This window comes from Phocoena phocoena, chromosome 3 (assembly GCF_963924675.1).
Source record: "Phocoena phocoena chromosome 3, mPhoPho1.1, whole genome shotgun sequence".
Lineage (NCBI taxonomy): Eukaryota > Metazoa > Chordata > Mammalia > Artiodactyla > Phocoenidae > Phocoena > Phocoena phocoena.
Window position 1 is genome coordinate 56,997,363 of NC_089221.1, and position 27,344 is coordinate 57,024,706.

Sequence of the window (27,344 nt, forward strand, 5' to 3'; positions counted from 1 at the left end):
TACAGTCCACGCCCCCCCCCCCCGCAGTTGGTACAGCCCGGGACAGTATGGCGGCCGCCTTTCAGCCCCCGAAACAAGTCTTACCGCTGCAGGCGCTGCGGAGTTTGGTGTATCCAGGGTTGGGAGGCTTGGGCTCCACCTGCAGCCGCTGCCCTCTCGGAGGTATCCTAGGCCTCGGGCCGTGAAGGAGGGGAGGGATGGGACAGAAGGGAGCTTTACACCTCAGCGGGCATCTCTTTCGAGAAATAACGGCGCCTCACTCAGGGGCCTAGAGCAATCGAGCATGCACTTGCCCTCTGCACGTGGGTACAGTGGTGGCCTCTTGATGTCGTGGACGCCCGTGTGCCTGGGAATCAAAGGACAGATGGGCTGGGCTCTTGACCTGGGGACTGTAGTACTCTCTCGGATGGAGCTGTGCTGCGCCCCGGGAACACCCCCTCCCCCTTGGGTGTACTGTCCTGCAGAGTTTGGGAGGGGAGGTCAAAGACTATGAGTTTGGAGTCCAGCTCTGTAGCGAACAGTCTGAAAGACTCTGAGCAGGTTTCTTTATTTGTAAAATTATCCCTTAATATCTTTTTGAAAATGATTAAATTTGAAGATGCTGGTGAGTGATAATATTTAACACTTCGTGTCAGGCTTTCCTGTAATACATTTTACATACATTCATTCCTTTTCTCCTCACATCACCCAGTGAGAGAGGTACTATTCTTCACTTACAGAGGAGGAAACCGCAAAGCTAAGTAATTTGCCCAAGGTCAGAGGGAACTGGTAGAGGAAGGGTTTGAACACAGGCAGTCCTACTGTAACCCCTTCTCTGGACTGCCTCTCTAGAAATCAGCAATTTTTGTTGTTACATTGTTATTGTAGTACACAGAGCTCTTGTAGTGGATGGTTCTTTGGCCAAGCTCCAGTTCATGCACAGCCGAGCATCCTAAAGAAATGATGTTTCCTCAACTGATCATTTCTGCTAAGTTGTGGTCAGTGATTCCTGATGTATCTAGAGGATACCAAGAGTGCAAATCTGAGAGGCCATAACGCCTCATTTCACAAACTGTCGACAGTCCTGGAAATTCCAATGGTCACACTATAGCTTTTTCCCCTACCCTATATGCTTCTACCTGTTTAAACCAAATCTAGATATACCTGTTTTGCTGTCTGTCTTTCAGATCCCAAATTCCTGTCTACCCATCCCCATACCCAGTTAATCACTAGCTCCTTTCACACACACACACACAGACAAAACTTGTCTTGTGGAGGATTTGCATTCTTTGGTACTTTGGACATTTTTTTCCCCACCAGGGTGACTATTCTATTTGTACCTGTCTAGGTGGGTTATTTATACTAACTGAAGATAAGATCAGTTATTAGAAAGAGACAGTCAAGCTCTACACGTTATTTGCTAAGTATAAAACAGTCAAAATGATTTTACTTTCTCTTCTCCGATTTTTAGCTAAAAGATATCTACTTACAGATAATATTGTGAAATTAAAGGACTTTCAGCATAAGAAGGTGGCTGTTGCATGTAATCTTCCTGGCACCAAAGGTAATCAAATCTATTTCATTACTTCTTTCACTGATCTGTCGTTAAACTTCCCTCTGTCTTTATCCCTGTTCAGTCTCTTCTTCAATGACCTTATCTCACAGAAGAAACTGAGATGATTTATTCTTAGTTTCTTAGTCTGACCTTGCATGCCCCTTTCACCTCACTCTGTTATTGCAGAGTCTACCTCTCTTCTCTTGTCCCTTCTCCCAGGACCCCAGAGAAATACTAAAACTAGTGCTGCAACCAGTCCTCTAGATCAGTGCCACTCAAAGTGAGGTTCAAGGATTAGCAGCAAGTGAGAGGTGGATAGAAATGCCAAATCTCGGGCCCCAGACAATTTGTCTGCAAAATAAAGTCTGAGGGCTTCCCTGGTGGCGCAGTGGTTGAGAGTCCGCCTGCCGATGCAGGGGACACGGGTTCGTGCCCCGTTCCGGGAAGATCCCACATGCCGCGGAGCAGCTGGGCCCATGAGCCATGGCCGCTGAGCCTGCGCGTCCGGAGCCTGTGCTCCACAACGGGAGAGGCCACAACAGTGAGAGGCCCACGTACCGCAAAAAATAATAATAATAAAAAATAAAGTCTGAGAAGAACTGCTCCACATGACTGGCTTTCAGACTTCTTGATGCCACCCTCAGTAAAAAATACAATTTGCATTGCATCTCCAGTATACATATATATATCTATAGATAAATGAGATAAAATGAAACAAAAAATGTATGATGATGCATTTTCATATTTTCTACTGTGTGCTGGATCAGTAGACTAAAACAAAGGTTTCTTTAAAAAACCAGCAAAACATTGATAACTGTTGAGGCTGGGTGATGGGCACGTGGGAGGTGCCCATCTCTCATTTTAGGTATGTTTGAAAATTTTTATTGTAAAAAGCTAAAAACACGGCACCACCACCCTAGGTCCTATTCCCTTTCAGCATCTGAGAAATCTTGTTGCATTCATTCCCACTTCTCCTGCACGTTGAGTTTTTCCCAGTACTTTAGACTCCTTTATAAACACAGCAAGCCTCTCCTCTTTTTTTGTTTTTTTTTTTTTGCGGTACGCGGGCCTCTCACTGTCGTGGCCTCTCCCGTTGCGGAGCACAGGCCCTGGACACGCAGGCTGAGCGGCCATGGCTCATGGGCCCAGCCGCTCCACGGCATGTGGGATCTTCCTGGACCGGGGCACAAACCCGTGTCCCCTGCATCGGCAGGCGGACTCTCAACCACTGCGCCACCAGGGAAGCCCTCTCCTCTTTTTTAATAACAACTCTTTTGTTTGTCCTACTTACTTTTCCAGCTTTCCTCCTTCTCACTGTCAGATGTTTGTGAACACCTAATGAACACTCCTTGCTTCTCATCTCTCCAGAAAGCAGTCTTCCTTCACTGGTCCGCTATCATGCTGTTGTACAAAACCACCTACAGAACAAGAAGATAAGAGTGACGGAAAATAGATTAATCTTCACTTTAGTAGACTCAATCTAGATTTTACTTCAGTCTTTTCTTCTTACCCCAGGTCTTCTGGAGCTCTGTGAAGTTCGCAGTTAGGGCTTCGTGTCACTATCTAGTTGTTATTCCAGTTGTCATAGTCTTTCTAAGGCTGTGACAGTCATGCATGTATTCTAAAAGGCAATTAATATAATGAGTGCCAATCTACTCCACTGTCAGGTATTTATAAAATCCTGTCCACATTTCATCATTATAAGAACCCCCAATGGTACTCTGTTATATACCACATCATGTACAAACTTGCCCCTTCCCTCCAGCTTCCTAGCTCTTCCACAGTGGATCTCACCCTTTCTAGAACCAGTGTGATTTCCTGTTAATCTAGTCACAGTCTCCCCTCACCACCTTTTCCCCCAGTTCTGTGCTTTTTCTCATGCTGATTCCCATACCGACAGTTCCCTACCCCCTCGGCTTTGCCAACCCTATCCAGCCCCTTCCTTCCTCTCTGGTACCTCTCCACTTCCACCAGACCTGGTCTGTTTCTGCTGCCCTGATTTCTCTCTTCTCTCCTGTTATGTTTATACTGTCACATGTCACCTAATCTGTCATTATTTTCAGGTAGCTTTATATAGATATATCTTGTCTTCTCAAATAGACTCTAAGCTCTTTCAGGGTAGGAACCATACCTTATCCTTCCTTGTGTCTCTCACACAAGGAAGGATACCTCTGACTATAATATACGATAAGCACTTAATTTTGATGGATTTGTTTTAAAATACAAATTACATCTGTTGAAATTTGGGACTTATTAAGTATTAAGAAGTACAAGATGTAAAGACGTCCCATTAAAGTCTTTTAGCTTGGAAATTGTTTAGAAATATTTAATAGAATAACTCCTCGTGACAGAGGAATGAAAATAAGAACAATATGTCTGTGATCTCCTAGCAGTTACTACATGCTGGGCCCTGTGCTAAGTGCTTTACGTACATTATCTCAGGATGACCCCACGAGGTAGGTATCATGGCCCTCACTTCACACATGAATCTTGTCTCAGAGACAGGCCTCCCCAGATCTCCCCATAGCATGCAAGTGGCAGAGCCCAGATTTCAGCCCATGTCTTCCCAACTCTAAAACCTTTAACCATTACACGATTCTGCAAATAGAGATTGGAGGGTCCGTTGCATTAATTCAAACCTAATGGACCCTCTTTTCTTGTAAATCAAGAGCAGTGTCTGCCTCAGCTTCCCAATCTTGTGTTTTTAATGTATATTGTGCCACCCCTTTAAGCAGCATTCCTTCGGAGCTCTGGGCCTTGGAACAAATCCTGTAGACTTTCGCAGCTTCTGATACTGAGAACAGCCCTGTCTTCTGGAAAGCAGATGTTTGCTTGGTTGCTGCCTTGCATCTCACCCTACATTCTGCCAAAAATACAGTCCCTTCCTAATGCCAAGAAGCAGTGTTTCCTGTTGGTGTCTGATTGTCTCCACAGTTGGTCAGATACAAGACAAGGGACATAGACCGTGATCACCTTGAAATGATTCTATTACTAAAAGAGGGTTTGCTGCTGTTTGGAGGACTCTTTTACCCCCTGTGCAGTATGCAGTACTGTGGCATGCTTTCTAACAACTGAGTAGAGAGGGACCAGGAGGAATGAAAAAGTGGTAAAATTGAATCAAGTGAAAAAGACTTGAAGTATTCCTGAATCATGTGAGCCATCCGTTGTGGGTTGACGACATTTTCCTTTCAGTTTTCCTGCTAGGTGCCCTGCCAACTGATGGTTTGGATATCTTGGTTAGTTTTTTTTTCTCATGCGTCACCTGTAGATACAGTTCTTTGGGCTAAGCCTCTGGGACGTTAGTTCTCAAACTTTACAGTGCATAAGCATCACCCAGGTAACCAAAAATGCACATTCCTGTGCTCCTGCTCCCAGAGATTCTGTGTTGGGAAGTCTGGAGTGAGGTCTGGACCTGCGCCCTGTGACAGATCCGCTGCTTCATACACCACGTCTGACACTCTGCTCTCGAGACCAGCCAGTGACGGGAGCTGCGTGGCCGTGAGCCACCCTCAGTGGCTCTTTGCATTGTGCCAGGTTCTAGCCTCCCCTTCTCCCTGAGGTCAGCCTCCTGATGGTCTGAGACAGCCTAAGTGATGGCCACCACACTGTGCTTTCTTCCAGAAACCTATTTGAGAAACTTGGAAGAGAAACTGACCCAGAATAAGCTCATCTTGAAAGAGGAGTTGAGAACCTTACTTCATTTGTGTGAGTCCTGGGACGATGTGGAGCTGGCTAAAAATGTCATTTACAGGTGAGGCATTTCCTTAAAATCCTGCCAGCCTTCGTCTTTTCCTACTCTCTCCTTTTTCCTGAGCAATCTCATCTACCTCCAAGATTTCAGCTCTCACCTCTAAACTGGTGACTTCCCAATCTCTTGTCCAGATGCCTGCCCTGAGCTCCACCATTTATATTCATTCATTCATTCAGCGGACACTTATTGGGTTCCTACTACATGCCAGGTGCCGAAGATAGCAAAACAGATAATTCATGCCCCAGGAGATCACCAGCCTCTTCACCAAGTCCACTTACATGTTCCCAAGGTCTTCACATTCAACTTACACAGATTTCTTCCTCTTGCTGTGTTTGCTGTCACACTGACCAGTCATTCTTTCCCCCGATCTCATTTGCCCTCCTCCTGCGTCTGCTCCGCGGTGTCTCTCATCCCTAGCCTTCCTCTCTCTGTCCCCATTACCAGTGTCTTAGCTCAGGCCTCACGCCTCTCACTTGGATCACTTTGGTGGACTCCGAGCTAGCCTCCCCGCTACAGGCTTATGCCTGTTACGTTCACTGTCTCTGATCCCTTATCAGACTTCCCCATGCCAGCAGGAACTCATATGTAATCACAGTCTGCTGTTAGGAAACCGAGCAAAGGTGTCACTTGGGAGCAGGAGGGTACCAAATCAACAGCTTCCTTTCACCATTCTTTAAAGATACATTTCTATACATGAAGCTGCATTTATACTGTACATTTACAGAGAAAAATATGAGGTATTCATGTATGGAATACTGGAAGAATACATACCGTAAGTTAACCATTTGAAACATTACATTTTTTGTTCGTCTAAATGTGTACTTTTCTGATTTCTCAAACTTGTCTATAAGGGACATTATTAATTTTATAATGTGAAAAAATTAATGTTATTTTTAAAAAGGAAAAGAAAAACAGAATTACGCAAATTTCATTGAAACTTTGAAAAACACGAAAAAGTAGAAAGAAGAAATACTGCATACATCACACAGTTTGCTGTTTCGATTGTCTCTTGCTGCATGACAAACCACACCAGAACTTAAGGACTTAAAATGATGACTGATTATTATTTCTCATAACTCTGTTGGTCAGGAACTGAGGCTGGTCTCAGCTGGGTAGTTCTTATTGTTATCAGCTGAAGTCACCTGCACACCTGCAGTCAGCTTGGTAGGCTGAGCCGGGAGGTCCCAGAAGGCTTCGCTTGCATTTCTGAAGCCTCAGTGCCCCTGCATGCAGCTCCCCCCCCCGCTGGTAGAATCTCACTGCTCACGAGTCCAGCCTGAGCTGCACTAGCGCACAGCACACGTGGAAGCTGCAGGCCTTGTGGAGCTGCCGAGGATTGGCACGTCTTCACTCCCGTCCCATTCTCTTGGTCAGGGCGAGTTAGCGGCCAGTCCCGATCCACAGGGACGGGAAAGGATTCCATCTCTGGAAGGACGGAGCCACATGTACATACAGGGAGGAATGATGGCGGCCAACTTTGGGGCCTGTCTACCACATCCAAGAAACCACTGTTAATATTCTGATATATTTTCTCATTGATTTTTTTTCATGCAAAGATTTTGAGGTTTAGGTGGGGTTTATTTTACATAGTTGTAGTTATTTACTGTGTATATAAAATGATATTTTCTTGTTTTCTAATTAGCATTGTAGCATAAATGTTTTTGCCTGTTAATACTCTAGGAATCATATTTTAATGGCTATACACTGTTTGATTATAGGTTAGGTATTTTAATTAACTGTGCCCCTATTGTTGAACATCTAAATTATTTCTAATTTTTCACCAGGATAAATAATGCCATGATGAGCAAACTCTATGCATAAAATTTATTCTTTATTTCCTTTTGGGGATCGGAGGGCATGCACCTTTTAAAGCTTGTCAATACAGACTGCCAGATTATTTTCCAAAAGGGATTATGCTAATTCACAGTCACACTATATCTGCAAACCTAAACCTGCTATTTCAGTTTCATACAGTTGAATCATTTGAGACCCTCTGACTCATTTTACTCTCAGTTTTCTTTTTACTACCCAAAGCTATCAGATGTTTACAAGAGTAACAAAACAGGATAACATTCTAAATGCTCCTTCCACTCTTATTTTTGTCATAAACATTCAAAGTATGACTCATAATCCTTTTATTGATGCTAATACTTTCTGCCTGGTTGCTGTCCTTTCCCTCTACTTGTGGACAGCTGGACAAGCTGTGGGGGGTGGCCGATCCTCGGCCTAACCAACCTATTCTCTCTCTTCCTGAGACAGGCGACCCCCCGTTGGGGAAAAAGAGCGACGAGCCAGAACATAAGCTCTTTATTGAGCCAAAAATGGGGAACAACTGAATCTCCTCATAGTCTGGACCACATGCTGTTGTTTGGTTTATAGAAGGGTTTTAGAGCCTCTAACTTGAATGTTTCTTGTCAAGAAGAGGTGATATTAACTATCTCTGTGACTTTCTAGCACTTTTATTAGTGTGAGTGTCATTTAAGTTAGGAAATTTTTCATTTTTGTTTTTAATCTGGCACACATTTCTCTTGAGATTATTTACTGAAATACTTTGATTTTTAAAGATGTTCTCCTCAGCATGCCTTACATTGTATAAGAGGGAGCATATGTCTAAGGCTTACTGTGTGCCAGGCATATCATCTCATTTGATCCTCACAAAAACTCTCTGAGTTGAGTTCTTTTCTTATCTCCATTTTACAGATGAGGAAACTGAGGTACAGAGTCATTAATTAATTTGCTCATGGTTACACAGTTAGTAAAACAGCTGGGATTTGAACTGTCATTTTGGAATCAGAGTCTAAAAATCCTTAATCACAACACTATATTTGCCTTTTAATAACTTAATTATTTCTTCTTTCCTCCAGCTTTATTGAGGTATAATTAACAAATAAAAATTGAATATCTTTAAGGTATACAACTTGATATTTTGATATAATAAGTTAATTCATAACTGTTGTAAATGAAGCAATGAATATTTTTTGTAACTTTTATAACTGGATTATGAAATGTATCTTTAAAAGTACACTCATCATTCTTTTTGGCAGTATATATGTTTAAAATAGACTATCCATATGCTATTATGACTTTCCTCAGTGATTTTAGCAGAAGGTAAAAGAATATTCTGTTCTTTAAAATCAGAGCTTCCTAAAATCTGATTTACATGCAATCATGAGGTATTTGTTTTGTCACCAGATTGTCTTCTTGGTGTCTAAAGCAGGAAGAGTTGGTTATTGAAAGGAAATTTATGGGCGCGATTTTCAGTTCTGCAGTTCTAACTGGCAGACTGGCTGCTTGTAGAAATCCCAAGCCACATACATATAAAACATCACTGTCTTTGAAACTAGCCTTTTTCTAAAACTAAAATTTCAAAGCTGCATTTAATTTGTTTGGCTAGGTGATTGTAATTCACATATACTTTTCCCTTAGCCAGGAAAAACAGAGAAATTGGTCTCAATTGTAAAATGCCCCTATTGGTCGTTTGCCATCCCATATGAGGATAAAGCCAGACTTGAGGGGGACACAGCATCACCCCACTCCTTTCCTTGCTCTTCTCCAGGAGCATGGAAGGAGACAGTCCATCCTGCTGGGCTTACAGATACAAGACCCCTGCTATTCCCTGACATATGCTCACATTCAGTCCTAGCAGGTTGTTGGTAAATTGAGATGATTACAATCTGCATTTTTACTTTCTTTTATTTCAGAGTATGTGGGCCTCTAACGACCTTGTTTGTTTATTTAAGTGCCTAGTATACTTCTGCTTGCCAGGATTCTTCTGGTCATCTTTAATTCTGCACTTTCCCCTCCATACTATGAGAGGACCTCATTCTTTGCTGTGTCCCCAGCACCTAGTAGAGTGCATGCCACGGTCTGTCTTTCCTCAGGTCCCACTGTTTGGCTCATTGAATTATTTTGCTTACCAGGTACCATGCAGAGAACAGGAATATCACTTTGGGGGAGTACAAGTTTGGACCACTTTTCATGAGGTTGTGCTACGAGTTGGATCTCGAGGAATCTGCAGTGGAGCTCATCAAAGACCAGGTTACTGTCTCCCGATTGCCTTCCCTGCCATGGTGACTTCCTTGCGCTGAGGATGGGGTGTTTTCAGTGATGTTAGGAAGGGCAGCTCTTCTATACACATTATTCCTGGGTTCGATTTTCAGAGAAAAGCTGCTGGGTTGAGGGAATGAGCTCTTCCCTGGATTTTTAAGGTTTCCTTGGAGTCACTGCCTACGAAGAGGCATAGGTCTCTTTATACAGAGGTGTGGAAGAGGTGTAAGTACAGATTACAAGGTATCTACCTACCTTGGATGTGTGTCCACCTGGGACTGACATCTTCTCTTTTGAGGAGCTTTTAGTGGGGGCTAGTTTGAGGCAGGCTGCCATTTTAAGACTGCCTTTCCTATTCTTCACCTGTGCCTCTCTCCAGTTTTCGTATTTTTACTTCTGGTTGAAGGCTATGTTGTAAAGTGCTTTTCTGTTTTCAGAATTTCTGCTTTTCACATATTCTGATTTTATTTTCCTAAAAGCAAAAGTAACAATGATTGGTTTTGTAATCATTCATTGAATATTTACCAAGTTCGCAGCATCATGCGTAAGCATTATACATGTTTCATTTCCTTTGTTTCCCACAATAGCCCTGGCGAGGTAGGTACTATTATTATTTCCATTTGACAGATGAGGAAACGGGGACTCAGAGACATTATAAATTCATCCATGGTCAGAAACATTTATTAAATTTGGGGGCCAGGGCTGGCCCCCGGGACATTTTAATATTTTTAAGAATCTCCGTAAGTAAGTTGTCCTTTTGCCTCTTACTTTTTTTCATATAAAGTGTTGTATCCTTGGAGGAACTGTTAACTTTCACCTTGCCCCTCTATTAAGGACCCTGGGTATTAGAAAGATGACCATAATATATTAGTAAGCAGAGAAAAGGTGGTTTCAGAACAGTATGGATTAGTTTGAACCTATTTTTTCCTAAAAGAAGAAATATACATACATATTTACATTATAGCATATATGTTTTAAAAATCTAGAAGGATATACACTAAACTACTGCTTATCTTCAGGGGGTAGAATTAGAGGAAATCCTCACTTTTTACTGTATATACTTTTGTATTGTTTGACTATTTTGTAATAAGCATATGTTAATGTTGTAATTAAAAGAAAACAAACGTTTCATTGTAATAAATCATAGCCATGAGTATAATGATAAAAAGAAACAAAAAGAAAGAAAATGAGGGTAAAGGTTTTTGTTTTTTGGGTTTTTTTGACCTACCTGAGCATGAAGCATTCATGTATGTATATGTTTCCTGGAGTTGTAGAATAAACTGAATTAGAGTCAAGTGCCATAAAGCCTAATCCTGCTTCCACCTTACCTTGTCGTGTCCCCTGCCCAGAACCCTGAAGTGCTGCCAGTATGGTAGCCACTACCCCCATGTACCCTTGGAGGCCTTGGACTGCGGCTAGTTCAGATTTACATGGGCTGTAGTGTAAAATACATGATGGATTTTAAATACCTGGCACAAAAAGGAGAATGTAAAGTATCTTATTAATAATGTTTTATATTGATTACATGTTGAAATTTTGGATTTCGTGGGTTAAGTAACATATTATTGAAACTGATTTCACATCTTTCTTTTTACTTTTTTTAATGAAACTACTTGAAAATTTAGAGTCACATACGTGGCTCACACTTGAGGCTTGCAATCTCTCCCTGTGGACGGGGCTGCTCTGGTGGCTTCCCATCCCACTTCACATAGAACTCAGACCCCTGACCATGCCCTCAAGGTCCCGTTGTGGTACTTCATGTCCTGCCACTCTCCCTCTCACTTACTCCACTCTGGACCTTCTGGTTTTCTCTCAGACAACCAGGCCCGTGGCCTCAGTGCTCTACATCTGCATCACTTCATTGAGGCCTCCTCTTCTCAGAGAGCCTTCCCTGACCAGCTTCCATCATCTTCTCTGTTCCCTTTATCCCGTTTCATTGTTCTTCATAGCCCTTATTGATACTTGAAATTATATTTTTATTTTTTCCGCTTGTTTTATTCACTTGTTCATTGTCTCCTCTGCCAGAATTTAAGCTCCCCTAGATTATAAGCCCTACTAGAGTTTAGGGCAGGGCCATTGTCTTGTTCATCATTTCTTTATTCTTAACACCTAGAACAGGGTCTGCCTAATAGGGTCTCAAAAAAAAATAACAGACTTGCACAAGACATTTAATGGTGTATTTGAATAGCATGTGTCACATTATCATCCCATTAAAAATGATGAGAACCACTGTTGCAGTGAGTTATTTCAAAAAGTGAATAATCAACTATTATTCATTTGCCAAGAGAGGATCATAGTTGTGTAAGCCTCTCCCACCTTAGCCCTCAAGCATACTTATAGCTGCCACTTCGTGTTAATATTCTGCACCCAGGTTCCAAGACAACCCCCAGGAGGGCTAACCGGCTTGCTTCTTTTCTTCTAAGCTTGGCAGAGCCCATTGCATAAAGACGTCCTTCACTGGATTTCTGAAACCTAGAGATCTCTTGCCGTATCTTTTGCCTCTTGTTCACTGTGCCCGTTGCTAAAGTCATGACCCCAAAAGAGTGGGCACCATTTAAATTTTTTTGCTAAATGAATAAAATATGTAGACAGTCCTAGACAGAGAAGATGTAGTATAAGTACTCCCTTAATAGTTTTACCTTTTAACCAAACTATATTGTTTTTCTTCATTAGCATTTACGAGGTTTCTTCTCAGACTCCACATCATTCAATATTTTGATGGATATGTTGTTTATCAAAGGTAAATATAAAAGTAAGTATCACAATTTATGTTTGCTGAAAAACAATGGACTATGTAAAATTAGGAAAAACAATGGACTATGTAAAAATGGTCTTTATATTCCTGATGAGTGGCTGAATTATGGAGACCCCATTCTTTAGGTGTGAAAACATTATTGCATCACATCATGACTTAAACACCCCAGATTTTACTTATGCTGCAGTTATAATAGGTTTTAAAATACTAGTTCTTCCTGTATGACCTGATAGTTTATTTTGAAATTTAGTTAATTGATAAATGACTTCAAAAGTTTTTATTGTGCTGAAGTGTACTTTTCAGTAGATGGAGCTAAACAGATTGAACTCTGGGAATCAATAGTAGAGGACTCTGAACTCACTTGAATGCATTTAACACTGCCGGCCCACTCCTGGCTTTTGACAGGTGCATTGGAAGTACTGATTGAGATGAAAAACCAAGATGTGAAGTTCAACAAAGATACTTACATCCTTGCTTTTGCAGTTTGCTACAAACTGGTAAGACTGTCTTCCCTAAATTTTTAGAGCACTTTGGGTAATGTTTGATAGAGGATTTATTATTTTTTTTCTCTACAAATAAAATTCAGTTCCCCTGAAGTCTGTTTTCCATCTGGTGCAGATATTTCCATTTTAAATATGTTCATTTTTAGAAAACCCAAGTTAGCCATGTCAGACAGTTTTATCATGGGAAAAGCAATTTTATCATCTTTCCATCTTTTCTGGCATTTGTGTAGATAATGAGAACAAGAAACAGCATGCTGGGTTCAAACTCTGCTTTACAGGCCTCTTTCTCTTGCTGGACCTCACCAGACCAGTCTTCTCTGTGGCCCTCTCCCATGGAAGTCTTAGCATCCTTCACTGGTGAACTCAAGGGCTACTTTGTCCTCATCTGTGAATTCTTCTGTGATCACCTAAGTTGGAAGTGTTCTCTCTGTCCTTCAGTATCCCTTGATTGTGATCTATTTGTATTCACAGACATGGCACTTATAACACTGCCTGATCTACTAAGTGGATGCACATTTCATCCTCCCCACCAGAGGGTAAACTCCTTGAGGCATCTTTATTTGCCAGCACCTAACAGTGCCTGGTTCACAAGTGATCTTTAATAAACGTATGTGACATTAAAATGAGTTCTTTGAGAATAGAGAGCATGACTTATAAATCCCTGTTTTATTACTCTATCAGGATTGTTTCTTGCACATAGACTGTTTCTTTATTACTTATTGAATGCATAAATGGTAACTGAAATAGTACAGTGACCAAGATTCCATGCATTACTGTACACGTTCATGCCGTTTTAACACTGGAAACTTAACAAAACCTTTTTATACTGAAAATGAAGGAACACTAAGTAAGGTAGAACGTGGCTATTGAAAAATTTCCCTGAAAAGCCTAGTGATACCAATTTTCCAAAACAAGAGGGGCAGTTGGGTTACAGGGGGAAGAAACCAACTTGGAAATTGAGAAATGTGGAGTCTAGTCTCAACTTTAACATGAACTGGCTTTGAAGTGGTCACTTACCTCATTTGTGAAATGAAGCATTTGGATTCAGGAGCCAGCAAGCTTTTTCTATAAAAGGCCAGATAGTTAATATTTTAGGCTTTGGGGGCCACTTATGGTCCTAGGCACATCTTTGTTTTTACAAATCTTTAAAAATCTAAGAACCATTTTTAGCCATAGGCTGGCTTTGGCCCCAGGGTCGTAGTTTGCTGACCGCTGGATTACTAGATGATCCTTTCCAATCCTGCCACTTTATGATTCTGTGAACAGAGGCCAACATGACACACACTTGAGCATTGGTTCTTCAGCACTGTGATACACAGTTTCCTGACCTTCTTAGAGATGTCTCCCTGAGCATATACTGAAGTGGAGAGAATTTAACTCTACTACTTACAAAGGGCCAGAGGACTTTTCTCCCATATATCAGGGGTCCCTGACCCCCAGGCTGCGGACTGGTGGCAGTCCGCAGCCTGTTAGGAACCGGGCCGCACAGCAGGAGGTGAGCGGTGGGCAAACAAGCAAAGCTTCACCTGCTGCTCCCCACCGCTCCCCACCGCTCCCCATTGCTCACATTACCGCCTGACCCATCCCCACCCCCACCCCCAGCTCCGTGGAACAGCTGTCTTCCACGAAACCTGTCCCTGGTGCCAAAAAGGGTGGGGACCGCTGCCCTATATTGTGTTCAAGAATAACTTGTTTCACTCAGTGGAGACTGGAGTTGAAAAATTGAACTGGTCAGCTGTTACAAATTCCAAGCCAATCCTGGGAACCATCCCCTCTCATTAAATTCAGGTTTTCCTTTAGTATTTGAGTAACGAATCACGCCATGACAGACTGATACAGAACTAATGCTGCTCTCGTAAACCTAACCCACCTACAACATAGATAAAGGAAGAGAATTCTGTCTTACCGCTGCTGTCTGCTACTTTGTATATCACTCATCTTCCTGGTGTGTGTGGTTTTTTTTGTTGGTTTTTGTTTTAAGGTATCTGGTTTTATGGGATTCTTTCATGATTTCCATTCAGGTATGTTTTCAAATATTTGACTTAACACAGATATTTTCAGATGGGAAACCCCCGAAGGAAAAGTTCTGTGGTGTTGCTAAGCTTTACTCTTATCATTTAATAAACGGTAGTAGCACACTGACTCTTCACACGTGTATGTTATGGTACCTATGTCTTGAAACCAGCCTGCCTGGATGAAAAGAGACCTGTATGTTTGTGGGTAAAGCTGCCCCAAGTCAGAAAACCGACAAAGAGCTAAAAATAAAGTTCATTTAAGATTTGAGCTGCTAATATATAGATAACTGAGTCTATTTGCACATAGTCTCTATATGGAACTTAATCTTTTAAGCGGCTTGAGATAGGCTCCAGGAAATTCTTCCAAAAGGAAATCTGAAACACTGGGCACCATTAATCATCTTATTAACCTAAAGGTTTGTGACATTTATTTATTGAGCAATCCTGTCTTCCCGCAGAATAGCCCTGAATCTTTTACAATCTGTACCACGTTAAGAGAAGAAGCCCTCATCAAGGGAGAAATCCTCTGCAGGAGAGCATCCTGTTTTGCAGTGGCATTAGCTCTGAACCAGGTAAGGCTTTGGGGTGCACGTAAGTGAATTAGGAGTAGGCACGACTTTACTACTTTCATTTGTTCTTGCTTTTATTTTATCTTTTTTCCTCTGACTCTGTCATAAAGAAAAAGTCCCCATAAAGAGACCAATGCCTTTGGTGCCATGGCAACCTACATCTATACCTCTGCCTCCAAAGAATGTTTTCATTTACAGTTGAGGGCCTAACATGCACTGCTGTTTACAGGGGGGCTGGCCAGGATCCTATGGAAAATCAATGAGGGAGGCTGTACTCAGAGAAATTTCTCAAATAATTAAAGTGGAAATTTCAAGTGATTCGTTTACCAAGTAACGTGCTCAGGGAATGGTTTTAATTTAAGGCTCTCCAAAGTGTGTTCTAGTAAATTCCTCAGGGGAACAGTACTCCTTGAGTTCTTGGTATTTAAAATTATTTGCCCTTTTTTTTTTCTAAAAACCTGAACTACAGTTTGGCCAGATATAAAATTGTGAGGTGATATTTGCTTTACTTGAGGTTTTCTTTGGCATTGTTTTTCTGTCTTCTAGTATGGAATGTTGCTATGGAGAAATCTGAGGCCTGCCTGAATTTTTTTTTTTTTCCACTTCTGAGTGACTTGATCTTGTTAGTTTTTCTCTTTTCTGTCCCTTATATCCATGGAAACATTTTTCCTTTGGGAGTTCTTCATCAGCCAGTTCTTTTCTTTTCTTTTTTTTTTTTTTCTTGCTGTAATCCTTTTTTTCTTTTTTCCTCATAATGTCTTTATATAGTTTACATGCTGGTTCTTTTTTGGTTATTCATCATTGAAAGATGCTTAGACCAGCCACTTGCAGAAGATTCATGTCAGAAGAGAATAGCGCCGTGTTGCCACGTTCTAGGCTAGCAGGAATTTTCTTTATATCTGAGTTTTGTCTACAAATATTCATTGGCTCTATTTCTTCCTGGCCAATGGGAGTAGGCATGTAGGTGATTTTCAGTGAAAAGTCTCTTCTCTGATGCTGCTATAAGTGACATATTGTTTCCTGCAAGTATGGCTGATCTGTGTAAATTCTTGATTAGTCTCACCTCTGCCACCAAAAGGATCCAAAGACCTCATTACTAGTTCTAAACTCTATTATCATCATTGTAAACAGGAATTTAGTACTTCAGGCTGTGCCCTCACCTTTGAGAACTACTTTGTGCACTCCTTCTGAGATATGCAGCAATGTCCTCCTCTTACTGCTTTGTCTGGAACTCGCGTATGCTCCATCTCCAGTGTTTTTGGCAATGCAGATTTCTTCTGTGGTTTGAGGTTTCTGCTATGTTCTAATTATGTCAAAGATGGGTGTGCATTTCTATTTCTCAACCTTGTTTTTTTTTGAAAGCTCATTCCAGTGAGAGAAGGGGAAATGCCAAATTTATGCCCCCATCTTAGAACGTGGAACTCAGGCAGGTTGTTAAAACATTCAGTAATATGCCACTGTAGGAAACACTTTATAGAATGTCCATTTTTGATTACCAAAAAACTTTTTTTCTTTGTGTACTTCAAAACCTTGGGGCACCATGAATAGGACTATCCTGACATCTTAAATGATCTTTATGATAGCAGAGTAATGTTTATATGCCTTGGGGGTATGACTTGTTTTTCTTCCTTCTAGAACGAGCTGGCAAAAGCTATATCCATCTTTTCTCAAATCATGAAGCCAGAAAGCATAATCTGCACTAATTTAAATGTAAGTGACTTCTTTATGGTTTAAAGTAAGGCTTGAAATGTAATAAAATGAAGTCTAGATTTTTTTGTCTGTGTACAACAAATGACTTTTGATCTCCCAAGGTCTTCATCCATTATGTTCATTTATTGATCACTGTGTGAAAGTTATAATGGAGCCCTATGAGAGGAGTCAGTACGTTCTTCCAGGAGTGTATAAATAGGTGGGAAACACAGATATGCTCAGATATAAGAGGTGGCTAAATGCTGCAGGTGTAACACATGACTACAGAAAGGCTGTCAATTTAGAGAGAAGGGAGATGGACTCTGCAGTCTCTCCACTGAGACTTAGGAAGAACCTGCATGCTGATTACATCCTATCCATGGTACCTGACTCACGGAGTCAGTACACCTACGGCATAAGGTGGCATCTAACCTGGTAAGCGCTCAATAAATGCGAGCCATTTTCATTCTTACTTTGTTGCCACCTTTTCAGTGAGCAGTGAGTCGTCTGCGCCTCCTTGGGGCAATGAAAAGACTAAGAGACTCTCCTGTCATTAACGACATCACAGCCCCCACTCAGCTAGGCCCTGCTTGTATGCTGAGTACGTGTGTTGTGGGGAGTTGAAAAGAAAGCCCGTAGCGTCCAGGAACTTACAGTCTCCTGAAACATCAAGGGGTCAAGATGAACCGAAATGGGTAAACACCAGCATGACATGGACTGGGATAGCGGGTCATAGCCAGTGCGGTATTCCAGGCTGGGGAGCAAAGGGCTGGCCAGCAGGAGCTAACGGAGGAGAACTGGGGAGAAGAGTATTGTTGAGCAGTGTTCTGAAGGAGGACAGGGCTGTGGGACTGGAGGCATGGAGGTAAAAGGGCATTCTCTGTTGGGAGATTCGTTTTGCTGAGGGTTCTAGTTTACTAGTTAGTTTGCTAGTTCTCTTCCTAGTTTTGAGTCCTTAGGCAAAGTTACTTAACCTCTACCACCCCATTTTCCTTTTATCTGAAGTAGCAGTAGTAATAGTTCCATTCTTTCACTAGGAGAATTGAAAGAATAATGCATATAAAGTAGTTAGTTAACACAACACAGTTAGTGCCTGGCATGTAATCAGTGTTCAGTGATGCTTGGTAATACCAGTAGTATTTGTTTAAAATGAAATCTGTTAAATATAAAGGATTATTTATTTCTAACAAATCCTAGAACCCATGAACAGGAATTGGGCATAACTGCAAGCTCCCGTGGTTTTCAGTTCTGCCCATAATTATCCTCAAACGTCACCCCCAGACCAGTGCCCAGATGACTTTCAAGAGAAGGACTAGATAAGCCTTTATGGTAAATTCTGGGCAACAATTTCCACCAAGAAGTCTGAGATAAGAATACCTTATATTTGACCTCATATTTACTTTTCAAAATGCCTACACAGGAGGGAAAGATGAGCCTAGGGAACCAGAAAGATGGAGACAGTGATAGTAGAGAACCTGGGGGGAAAAAAGGGAAAGAGGTGGGTTTGGAAGGGAAGAGACTAAATGTAAGAAAAATACCCAAAAAGAGATGTTGTAGTTGGCAAAGGGCAGGAGCCTGGAGTGGGGATGAGTGTCAAAGGTGTCAGTTAAGAACTTATCTGTAAAACCTGGTAATGGATCTGCTATAAACTGATGAATGCCACAAAAAAGGGAGGTAAGAGGTCCCAGAAATGAGTTTTTACGGCATTAATGGTGAGGCAGAGGAAGCAACAGAAAAAGACAGGGAAGGAATCGCACCAGTGGATCGAAACCCAAGAGAGCTGATAGCCCTACGTGCCGTGGCCTCCCGCAGGCAGCCCCTGGCCCAAGACTGGGCACCTGAACAGAAACTGCAGGTCAGCCTGAAAAGCTCTCAGCTGATGGAGGCCAAGGTGGCGAAGGTCCAGAGTCCAAAAGTCCAGGTCATTTGAGCCAGTAAGCCAAACAGACTAGGAATCCTGGTCTTCCAGCAGACGCATATGTTATTTTTTTCTTCTTCTCAGCTTCCTACTGGATGTGGACGGCTCAGCTTCTCCAAGTATTAATATATTTATCTGCTTCTGAGAGAGTGGCCTGCAGATGCACTCATTTCATGATTGGATAGCAGTAGAATTGCTAGGATTCCAGGTGGTTCACAGCATCGGGGGGAAAGAAACACAGGAGAGTGTGTGAGAGAAATTTTATGTGGGTCATTAGTCGCTTTTCCTAGAGTTGAAATGGGCATGGGGGGATCAATAAGGGTTGATAAGAAATGGAAGAGAGTGAGATCGGCAGGGTTTCAGTTTATTTTAGTTAAGGTGCCACGCTAGATACTTACATTTGTCGGTTTATTTTATACAACACTGTCAGAACAGTACTTCTCCATATTAGACATGTGGAAAATGAAGATTCAAAGGGTAAGTAAACTACCCAGGTTCTCACAGCTAATTAAATAGCAGAGTCAAAGTTTTAACACGATCAACTCTGTTTGACTACATACAAAGCCTAGGGTTTCCCCACCACTCCAGACCTACAGAGATTAGCACTGCACGTCCTTTATCTAGGACTGGAGCTAACTGCTTCTCCGGAATGGTGAAAGGAACACAGGACATCAAAAAACGGACCTGCTGTTAGTGCACATACTCCGTGTCCTTGAATTCAGATTCCTCGGCTATTCAGTCGTGGCAGCAGGAACAGCTCGTCCTGGGGGAGCTGGGTTGGGGGGCAGGGAGACGGCCGATCAACGTGGTCGAATGAATGGGCGTGTTTCTGGCAAGCGCTCTGTAAGGGTCCTTGAGTTGATCTTGAATATGAACCATCCCCTCCATGAACCAGGTCGCAGAATTATCCATTGTCCAGAAACTTAAAGATTGTTTAAAAATTTTCACTCAGGCAATTCTTGCAAATTTCCAATCTAAATTTCTCCTATTTCAATACAAGCCTGTTTCTTCTTCCTTCCTCGGGAATGGTGGAAAAGAGCTGTTTGCCATTCTCGGGTTTAATAATCTTTCAGATTCTGGGTCTCTGTTATTAGAGCAGGTTTTTAAAAAATAATTTAATTCCGGGCCCTAGCTTCTCCAAGGCTGAGTCATCTGCTTAGAATTCTTAAGGGCAATTTGTTAATTATTCAGAAATGGAAACCTAACAAATAGGCTGAATAGAGTCTGTTCAGTCAGTATCAGCAGAGATAAATGAAGTTCTTTTCAGATCTACTTTAAAAATTAATGCCTTACACTGAAATCTTTTCTTGCTGCCAGTTGGAATGTGAACTCACCTAATTTTCCCCTCGACTTAATCTTCTTTTCATTGAAATTGCTCCTGCTGCTGATACGACCCAGAGGGCCTGGCTCCCCATTTCCCAGCTCACGCTCGCTCCGCACCCAACTGGTTGAGCACATGATCTCATTGAATTCTAATCATTTCTCTAGAAATCTAGACCCATTCTGGAATTGAATTACCTTACAGGGGAATTGACAAGTGGTGAGTTTCACTGCTTTTTTATCATTTATTTGTTAACACAGGTAAATGTTTTAATGTTTGTTTCTCCTACTCACTAAGGCCACCCTAAAGTTCTAGCTCATGCTGGGCAGTTCTAGGCCACACCGGTAGGAAAGGAGACAGGACTTATTATTTCTCATAAATCCCTCTGTGGCAGCATCTCGCCTATATGTTTAAGAATTGCATTTGGCTGGAAGCTATGCAGACTCTAAAAATACCAGAGTCTATACAAATTAGAGGATTTCTTTTTCTTCCAAGTAGAAAACAAGAGGTGGTCGGTCTAGGTCTGGTATGGCATTCCGTGGTGTCATCAGGGACCTGGCCTCTTGTATTTCCATACCACTGTCCTAAGCACGTGACTTCTATCCATTACATCTATTCCAGCAAGAAGGAGGAGAATGCAGGAGGACAAAGAAGTTGGTCCCTTTTAAGAATGCTTTCCCAAACGTCTCCCCCAACAACTTGTACTTACACGTTAATGGCGAGAGCTTAATCCCATGACCACATCTATTTGCAGACAGACCTGAGAAATACAGTTTCTGAGTTCCGTACATGACAGCATCAGTTAAAGTTAGGAGCTCTGTTATCAAAACAAAGAAGGGAAATGTGGATATTGGTTAGAAAATTAGCAGTCTCTACTACACTGTGCTATTCTACTTCAGATATAGCAAACTTGCAAAGAAATGCAGAGATGTCTGCATGTTCAGGGCCTCTGTTCCCTTTTTTGGCCAAAGGTGTCCAGTGACACATTTCTTGAGGTCTCAGAAAATCAGAAGGGTGGGAAGTATGTGTTCTTTGACTAGTTTTTCTTAACTAAAAGTCCCCCTGCTCCTTGCTAATTCAATTTTCCTAGGCTTTTGTTTGAAATCTGTAAGATTGAAGCAATGCACTGTGCCCTGATTTAGCTTTCTTAATTGTACCCTGAGACTTCAGTTTGAGACAAGCTCCTAGCTTTAAATTTTTTCTTTGCCTTTCATCAGTAACTGCCTCATCTATGTTGACCTTCAGCAGTATAGTTCCAGGTATTGAACCTTACTCTTGAAATCCCCACTGAATCAGGGTTAGTTGCTGGAGGCAGGAGAGAAACTGGGAAAAATTAGGAAGAAAAGTAGAAATCTTTCAGAAGCACATTATTAATAGTTTCTAGCATGAGCTCCAAGAGGTTTATCCCTGTAAATTGCTAGGGGACCTACACTCCCTTTCTCATTTCTCATTGTTGAGGGTCTGCTCGGTGCCAGGCACTGCAGATGTGGCATCAACGAGGTAGACTTCTCCTTGCCCTTGATAGGACAGACCACTGCCAACCAAATTGGGATTGGTTTTTACTAACAAAACTGTTAAGAACTATTAAGACTTGGAGATTTTACCCCACTTCTGAGCTAACGAGTTAACCTGCCACAGTTTTGTGGATGCTGGTAGAGAACACAAGACACCGAGAGAAGAAGGACAGTTTATTACTCACAGCAATAGCTGTAGCCAGCGGATTAGCATTTTTGAAGCAGTTTCTCAAGCCCAGTTCCCACAGAGCGACATGAAGAGGTCTATATGCTTCTTGCACACACGGGATTATATTTTAAGAGAGGAACTGTGAACTTGGGGAACCCCAATCTCTTAAATTGGACAGTAAGCATACCTGCCCTCTGCTTTGGATGAGACACTGTCTGTCTTCCCAGGCTGCCGGCTGTACAAACATCCTTGAAAATACAGTCGGGACTAAAGACAGTCAGTGCTTCTGCCTGACTGTGAGAGACCCACGGAATGTTCTCTCCCTACAAACGGTTTTGCCTGTGCTCTAGAACTCAACTTAGATCAGGGCTTTTGGAGTTAGGCTACTTGGGCCATTTCATTCTGTTCTTCAGGACCAAAGATAACCCCTCATCCCGATCACCTGCTCAACAAACATACAATGTTATAAAATGGACTATTAAGAGAACTTAGTTGCTTTGGTATAAGAAAGGAATATCTCTCCCAGAAAAACTATCTTTCCTAAAGATCAAGAGGCTTAAAAATGTTTACACCCTTCGATTTTGTAATTTCACTTCTGGGAATCAAGTCTAAGAAAGTAACAGTTTTTTAAAATGTATGACATTTATTGATATAATAAAGTATGGTATGGCTTTATTTGATTTATATGATGGATTGCTATGCATTCATCATTAAAAATGAGGTTTTATTTTTTCCTAAAACTTCTTGATGCTATGAGAAAATGTTCACTTTATAATAATTGACCAAAAAGCAGAATCAAATTGGGGGGTGGGGGGGATTAATATATTTGGAAGATAATACATGAGCTTGTAAACAATGGTTAACATTAGTTGGTGAATTCTGAGTTATTCTCATTTTCTTTAAACTTTGCTGTATTTTTCAAATTAGACTAGTGAACATTGGTAATTGGGGTGCGGGGGAAATGTGTTCTTTTTTTTCCTTATGTTAACTGTATCTGATGGAAGGTGGTTAGTGGTATCATTTTGAAAGCCAAGTACAAGCACCCAGTTTTGATAGCTATAGTATAAATAGGAGTGCCTCATTAAGACTTTAACCGGCTTCCACTTTATACTTGAACAATCTGTATGCCTGCAATTTCCTAACCAAAAAAATTAAAAGATAAAGGTATCTTTTGACCCAGAGCCAGTCTTATGAGATTGTCTGATTGTCATATCCTCTGAATCTAGAGGAAGTAGGGAAGAATCTAATAGTAATGTTTGTTGAGGACCTCCTGCGTGCTGATATTTCATTTAATGTTCACAGTAATTCACAATGTGAGATGTAAAGGTATTTTCCTCATTTCACAAATAAAGATACTGAAAGAGATTAAATACCTGGCCAGAGTCACTTGGCTGTAATTGCCAGTGCCAAGACTCTGACCCAAGTATGTCAGACTCCAAAATCCATGTTCTCTCCATTTCTGCCTTTTAGCAAGTTTTGAAGTGGTGGTGTTTTGATTAGCTGTTGGAAAGCAAGTTGTGGTTGGTGGCCGTTCATTCAAAGCACCTTTGAACTTGAGCAAGCAAATGAATTAGGAAATGGCATGAAAGCAGGGTAGATGCCTATAAATGTAGGCTTACCTCACGGGGTACACTTCTCAGTGTTGATTACTAGCTCAATCTTGTTTTTCTTGTTTCTTCTTTTTCTTCAGATTATGATCCATATCCAGTCAAACATGTTGAAAAGCCTAATAGACATACTAAAGGATGCTACAGAGGGAAATCTATCAAGATTTGTGAAAAAACATGTGTTCTCAGAAGAAGTGGTGAGTAGGCGGCTTCCACAGAAATCCTGTAAAGGTGCAAGAACACCCTTTAAACCGTCCGCTTGATACCTTAATCCTGTAGGCCACCTCTTTAAAGAGACTGTCCAATCCGGCAACCTCTCTGTTGTTCCTGTGGCTAGGTTTCTATGTGTGGGTGCAGACTTTTTTCCTCTAACACAAGAGAATTTCCTCTGAAATTCTAGGAAAACTTGTTCCTTTTACGTTGTTCTCTTCCCCACCCTGTCTTCATGGGTGTCGGCCCCCTTCTTTTCCTTATTCCTTTCTCCTTAAGCATCCAATTCCTTCTCCCCACTCCCCACTCTCAGTTGATGACCTTGCTTCCTGTTTCACAGAGGAAACAGAAGCAATTGAGGAGAACCGCTGCGGCACCAACAGCCTCCTTGTCCCTCTCTCTCTCCGCTCAGCCTTCCCTCCTGAAGCCGTGGTGACTGTAGGCACCTCTCTAGAGCCTGGGAGCCCATCCCCACCCCCAGCCGGCCCAGGGCATCAGCCCAAAAGTTGTGTCACCTTCTTTTGAACATCATCACTATTGCTCACCTTACCTGTGGATCATCCCCAAAGGCAAACAGTAGGCTATAGTATCTCTCATCTTAACAAAAAGAAAATCTCCCCTACCTAAACAAGTAAAAAGACATACTGGCCTAGAGGGGTGGGATAGGGAGGGTGGGAGGGAGGCGCAAGAGGGAGGAGATATGGGGATATGGGGTTATAACAGCAGAAACTAACACACCATTGTAAAGCAATTATACTGCAATAAAGATGTTAAAAAGAAAGACCTACTGGGTGTTTAGATAGGAAGACTCAACCTCATAAAGTCAGTTCTGCCCAAGTTAATGTGATAATGTAACATTTCAATAAAAATACCATTAGGTTTTTTTCTGTAGTTAAGGTTTAGTAGAAAGAGCAAACTAGCAAGAATAGCTGGGAAAACTCTGTGAAAGAAGAGGTGCTAGACCTGCCGGATATGAAACCACATTAAAGCTTTTCTAATTAGAAATGTGGTTTTAGCTCCTGAATAGACCAACTAATGGAACCATATAAATGCTTTGCAAAATTATAAAATAAAGTTAAATAAAAATGAAGAGAAAGAAGCAATTTCTAAAAATTGAAAGCAAAATGAAACAAATGAACCTTGTGCCATACTGATGGCTTAAGCACATAAAGAGGAATTATTGTAAGTCATTCGAAATTTAGTAATTTGTACATCGCTAGTCATATATAACCTACGGGGAAAAAAGACTGTGAGGAAATCATAAATTATTGGCAGTGATCATATTGTTAGTAATGATACTGGTATAGTCATTTTGACTAACCAAGGGGCCTGTGTTCGTCCTCCCCCAGCTTTTCTCCCTTTTCCCTGGCCTTTGGTAGCACGGTCCCAGCTGGGTTCCGGCTAGCACCTGAGATGGCAGGTTGGCAGCAGAGGGCAGGTGGCAGCTCCCCGCCTCTGCCGCACTGTGGCCTTCCCAGCCCTGTCCCATTCCTCACTCCCACCTGAAGGCTGTGTAAAGGGAGCTTGTCGGGAAACTAACTGGTTATGATTAAATTTAAAGCTTTTTTCTATTTGAGGTCTTAGCTCTATGTAGGTTGTGACCGACCTAAACCTTTTGGGAGTGTGTTCAGAAAAGTAGGGGAACTAAAAATGTAAACTGGTTTGAAAGCACACGATCATGTGCATGTTTGCGCAGCACTGACACAACTTCTGCTTTCTCACTAGCACTGATGTTAATCCTTCCTTAGACCTGGCCCGTCAATATGTTGCCTGAATTATGCGACCAAAGCATCCAAACTTCACACTGAAAAATACTGTTTTTATCTGATTCTCCCACCCCCCAAAGCCTATAAGGCTGATTTACTTAGAAAGCTCACCCTCTAGTTCAGTGTATCCCCTGGTTGCTGTGAGGCTACCCAGGGAACTGCTTGTTGAGAAGTGAATTGATCCCTAAAACCCCAGCAGCTTTTGAGCTAGTTCTAAATATCTTTGTAAGATTGCATGTGGAGTCTTATGTTGTAAAACTCTGCATTTTACAAATGCTCTATTTAGTGTTTACGCCACCAGTTACTGGACATGTTTAATGTGTGGTGAGAAGGTGCTGTTGTGCCCCTAGAGGAATGGTGAAAAGAACTGTGGACTTTTCTGCAGCACCGTGACGGAAACCACTCCAACGTGAACTGTTTCCTTATTGACTTCTTTTTTAAAACTTAATTAACAAACAATGTCGTACCAACTGTTTTCTGCTTCAATTGTAGGATGGTCCTAGTGATACCATGTAATAGTTATTTTTGTAGTGATTTAAGAGAACTGAGGTAGTTAAAAAAAGAAAGAAAGAAAAAAAAGAACTGAGGTAGTATCTGCAGTGAGAGCAAGGTTACCTCCAGCTTGGCTCACCTGCTTTGCTTCCTTGGAAAGCCATATGCTGCTGCATCTCACCCTGAACATGAGGACTAAACAAGCTATTCTTTATAAGAATGTTAGAAGTGTTTAAACTTTACCTGAAGGTTCAGTGGGGAGCCCTTGTTTGAAAAGAAGGTGTGCAGGTTTGTGTTATATTACACAACCTGTGTATGTGTGATAGACTCACATTCACATTCTAATTTTGAGCTCACTCATTTTTGTAGAATTAAATACCATTCGTACACTTGTGATGCTAATATTTATACCTCTGGTCTAGACCTCGCCCCCATGCCTCATGATTGTGTAGCCAATAACCTCTGGACATGTCTGCCTAGATGTTTCACAGACATCTCAATCTTGTCCAAAACAGAACTCTTGATTTTCCCTCTCCAAATCTCATCCTGCCATCTTCCCCATCTCAGTTAATGACACCCCCCATCTCCAGGTTACTAAAGCCCAAATTGCGAAGATGTCTTTGATGCCTCCCTTTTCCTCTCCCCTTCAACAATAAATCCTTTCAGTTTAATCTCCAAAATATACTTCATATATATCTACTCCATCTTTTCTATACCTTTCCCAGTCTAAACCATCACCTGCTCTCATCTGGCCTATGATGGGGGCCCCTAGGTTAGTCTCCACATTCTTGTACCCTCCAGTTCTCCACTCAGCTTCTTAAATCTAAATCAGATCATGTCCCACTTTGGACCTTCTGATGGCTTTTAGAATAAATTCCAAAAAACTTACCATGAAACTAGAAAGCCCTACATCATTTGACGCTGCTTCCTGCTCTGATCGTTAAATTGGACACACTTGATTCCATGCTGTTTGACCTCCTTTCCCTGGTATGTTTCATCGTATAGTATGGGCCACTTGAACCCCCCTTTTATAGAATACCAGGGGTGATTTTTAAGTACTAATCTTGAATGTTGTTTATAGCTTATGGAATCCCTTATAGTTAGTTACACCTCTGTGTGCCCCAGTACCCTGGTTTTTACCACTTTAGGTGCACTCTTTTTTTTTTTTGCATTTATATCTCTGCTTCTTGGAGGATAAAAAGAACAAGGAAGAAATCTTGCAGAGATATAACAATCTGCTCTTCTTGCTTTTTTTTCAGCTGGTCAAAGTGAGGGAAAAGGTGAAGGATGTGCCCACTCTTCTGGCCACATTTGATGAGCTGTATGGGAAACTGCACATAAATGGCCAGGTCACCACTTACACTTTGGATGCTCTGCTCTGCCACACCCCCAGTGACAGGAAATCCCACACGGTGCTATTAAACAAGAGGACAGTCAGCCGTCGGACCTTCCAGCCGCTCAGCCAGTCCCTGTGGGCTGAGTAA

At 41.7% G+C, this 27,344-nt stretch overlaps 1 protein-coding gene across 2 annotated transcripts; it reads left to right on the forward strand.

Moving 5' to 3' along the window:
- The first annotated feature begins 47 nt into the window (after nt 1–47).
- PTCD2 (pentatricopeptide repeat domain 2) lies at nt 48–27,344 on the forward strand. Of its 2 annotated transcripts, XM_065874883.1 has the most exons (10): nt 48–162; nt 1,451–1,543; nt 5,156–5,285; nt 9,206–9,323; nt 12,006–12,084; nt 12,493–12,584; nt 15,064–15,177; nt 16,810–16,884; nt 23,476–23,589; nt 27,120–27,344. In XM_065874883.1, the coding sequence occupies exons 1-10, from the start codon at nt 48–50 to the stop codon at nt 27,342–27,344; spliced, it is 1,155 nt and encodes a 384-aa protein (XP_065730955.1). The 2 variants fall into 2 exon arrangements, with proteins under 2 accessions (XP_065730955.1, XP_065730956.1); XM_065874884.1 differs by lacking the exons at nt 48–162; nt 1,451–1,543; nt 9,206–9,323; nt 12,006–12,084 and having other exon boundaries at nt 5,255–5,285.

Coding starts and splice junctions, on each gene's coding strand:
- PTCD2 (XM_065874883.1), top strand. CDS start 48: ATGGCGGCCGCCTTTCAGCCCCCGAAACAAGTCTTACCGCTGCAGGCG. Junction 9,324..12,005: donor TGGAGCTCATCAAAGACCAG/GTTACTGTCTCC, acceptor TTTCTTCATTAG/CATTTACGAGGTTTCTTCTC. Junction 16,885..23,475: donor TAATCTGCACTAATTTAAAT/GTAAGTGACTTC, acceptor CTTTTTCTTCAG/ATTATGATCCATATCCAGTC.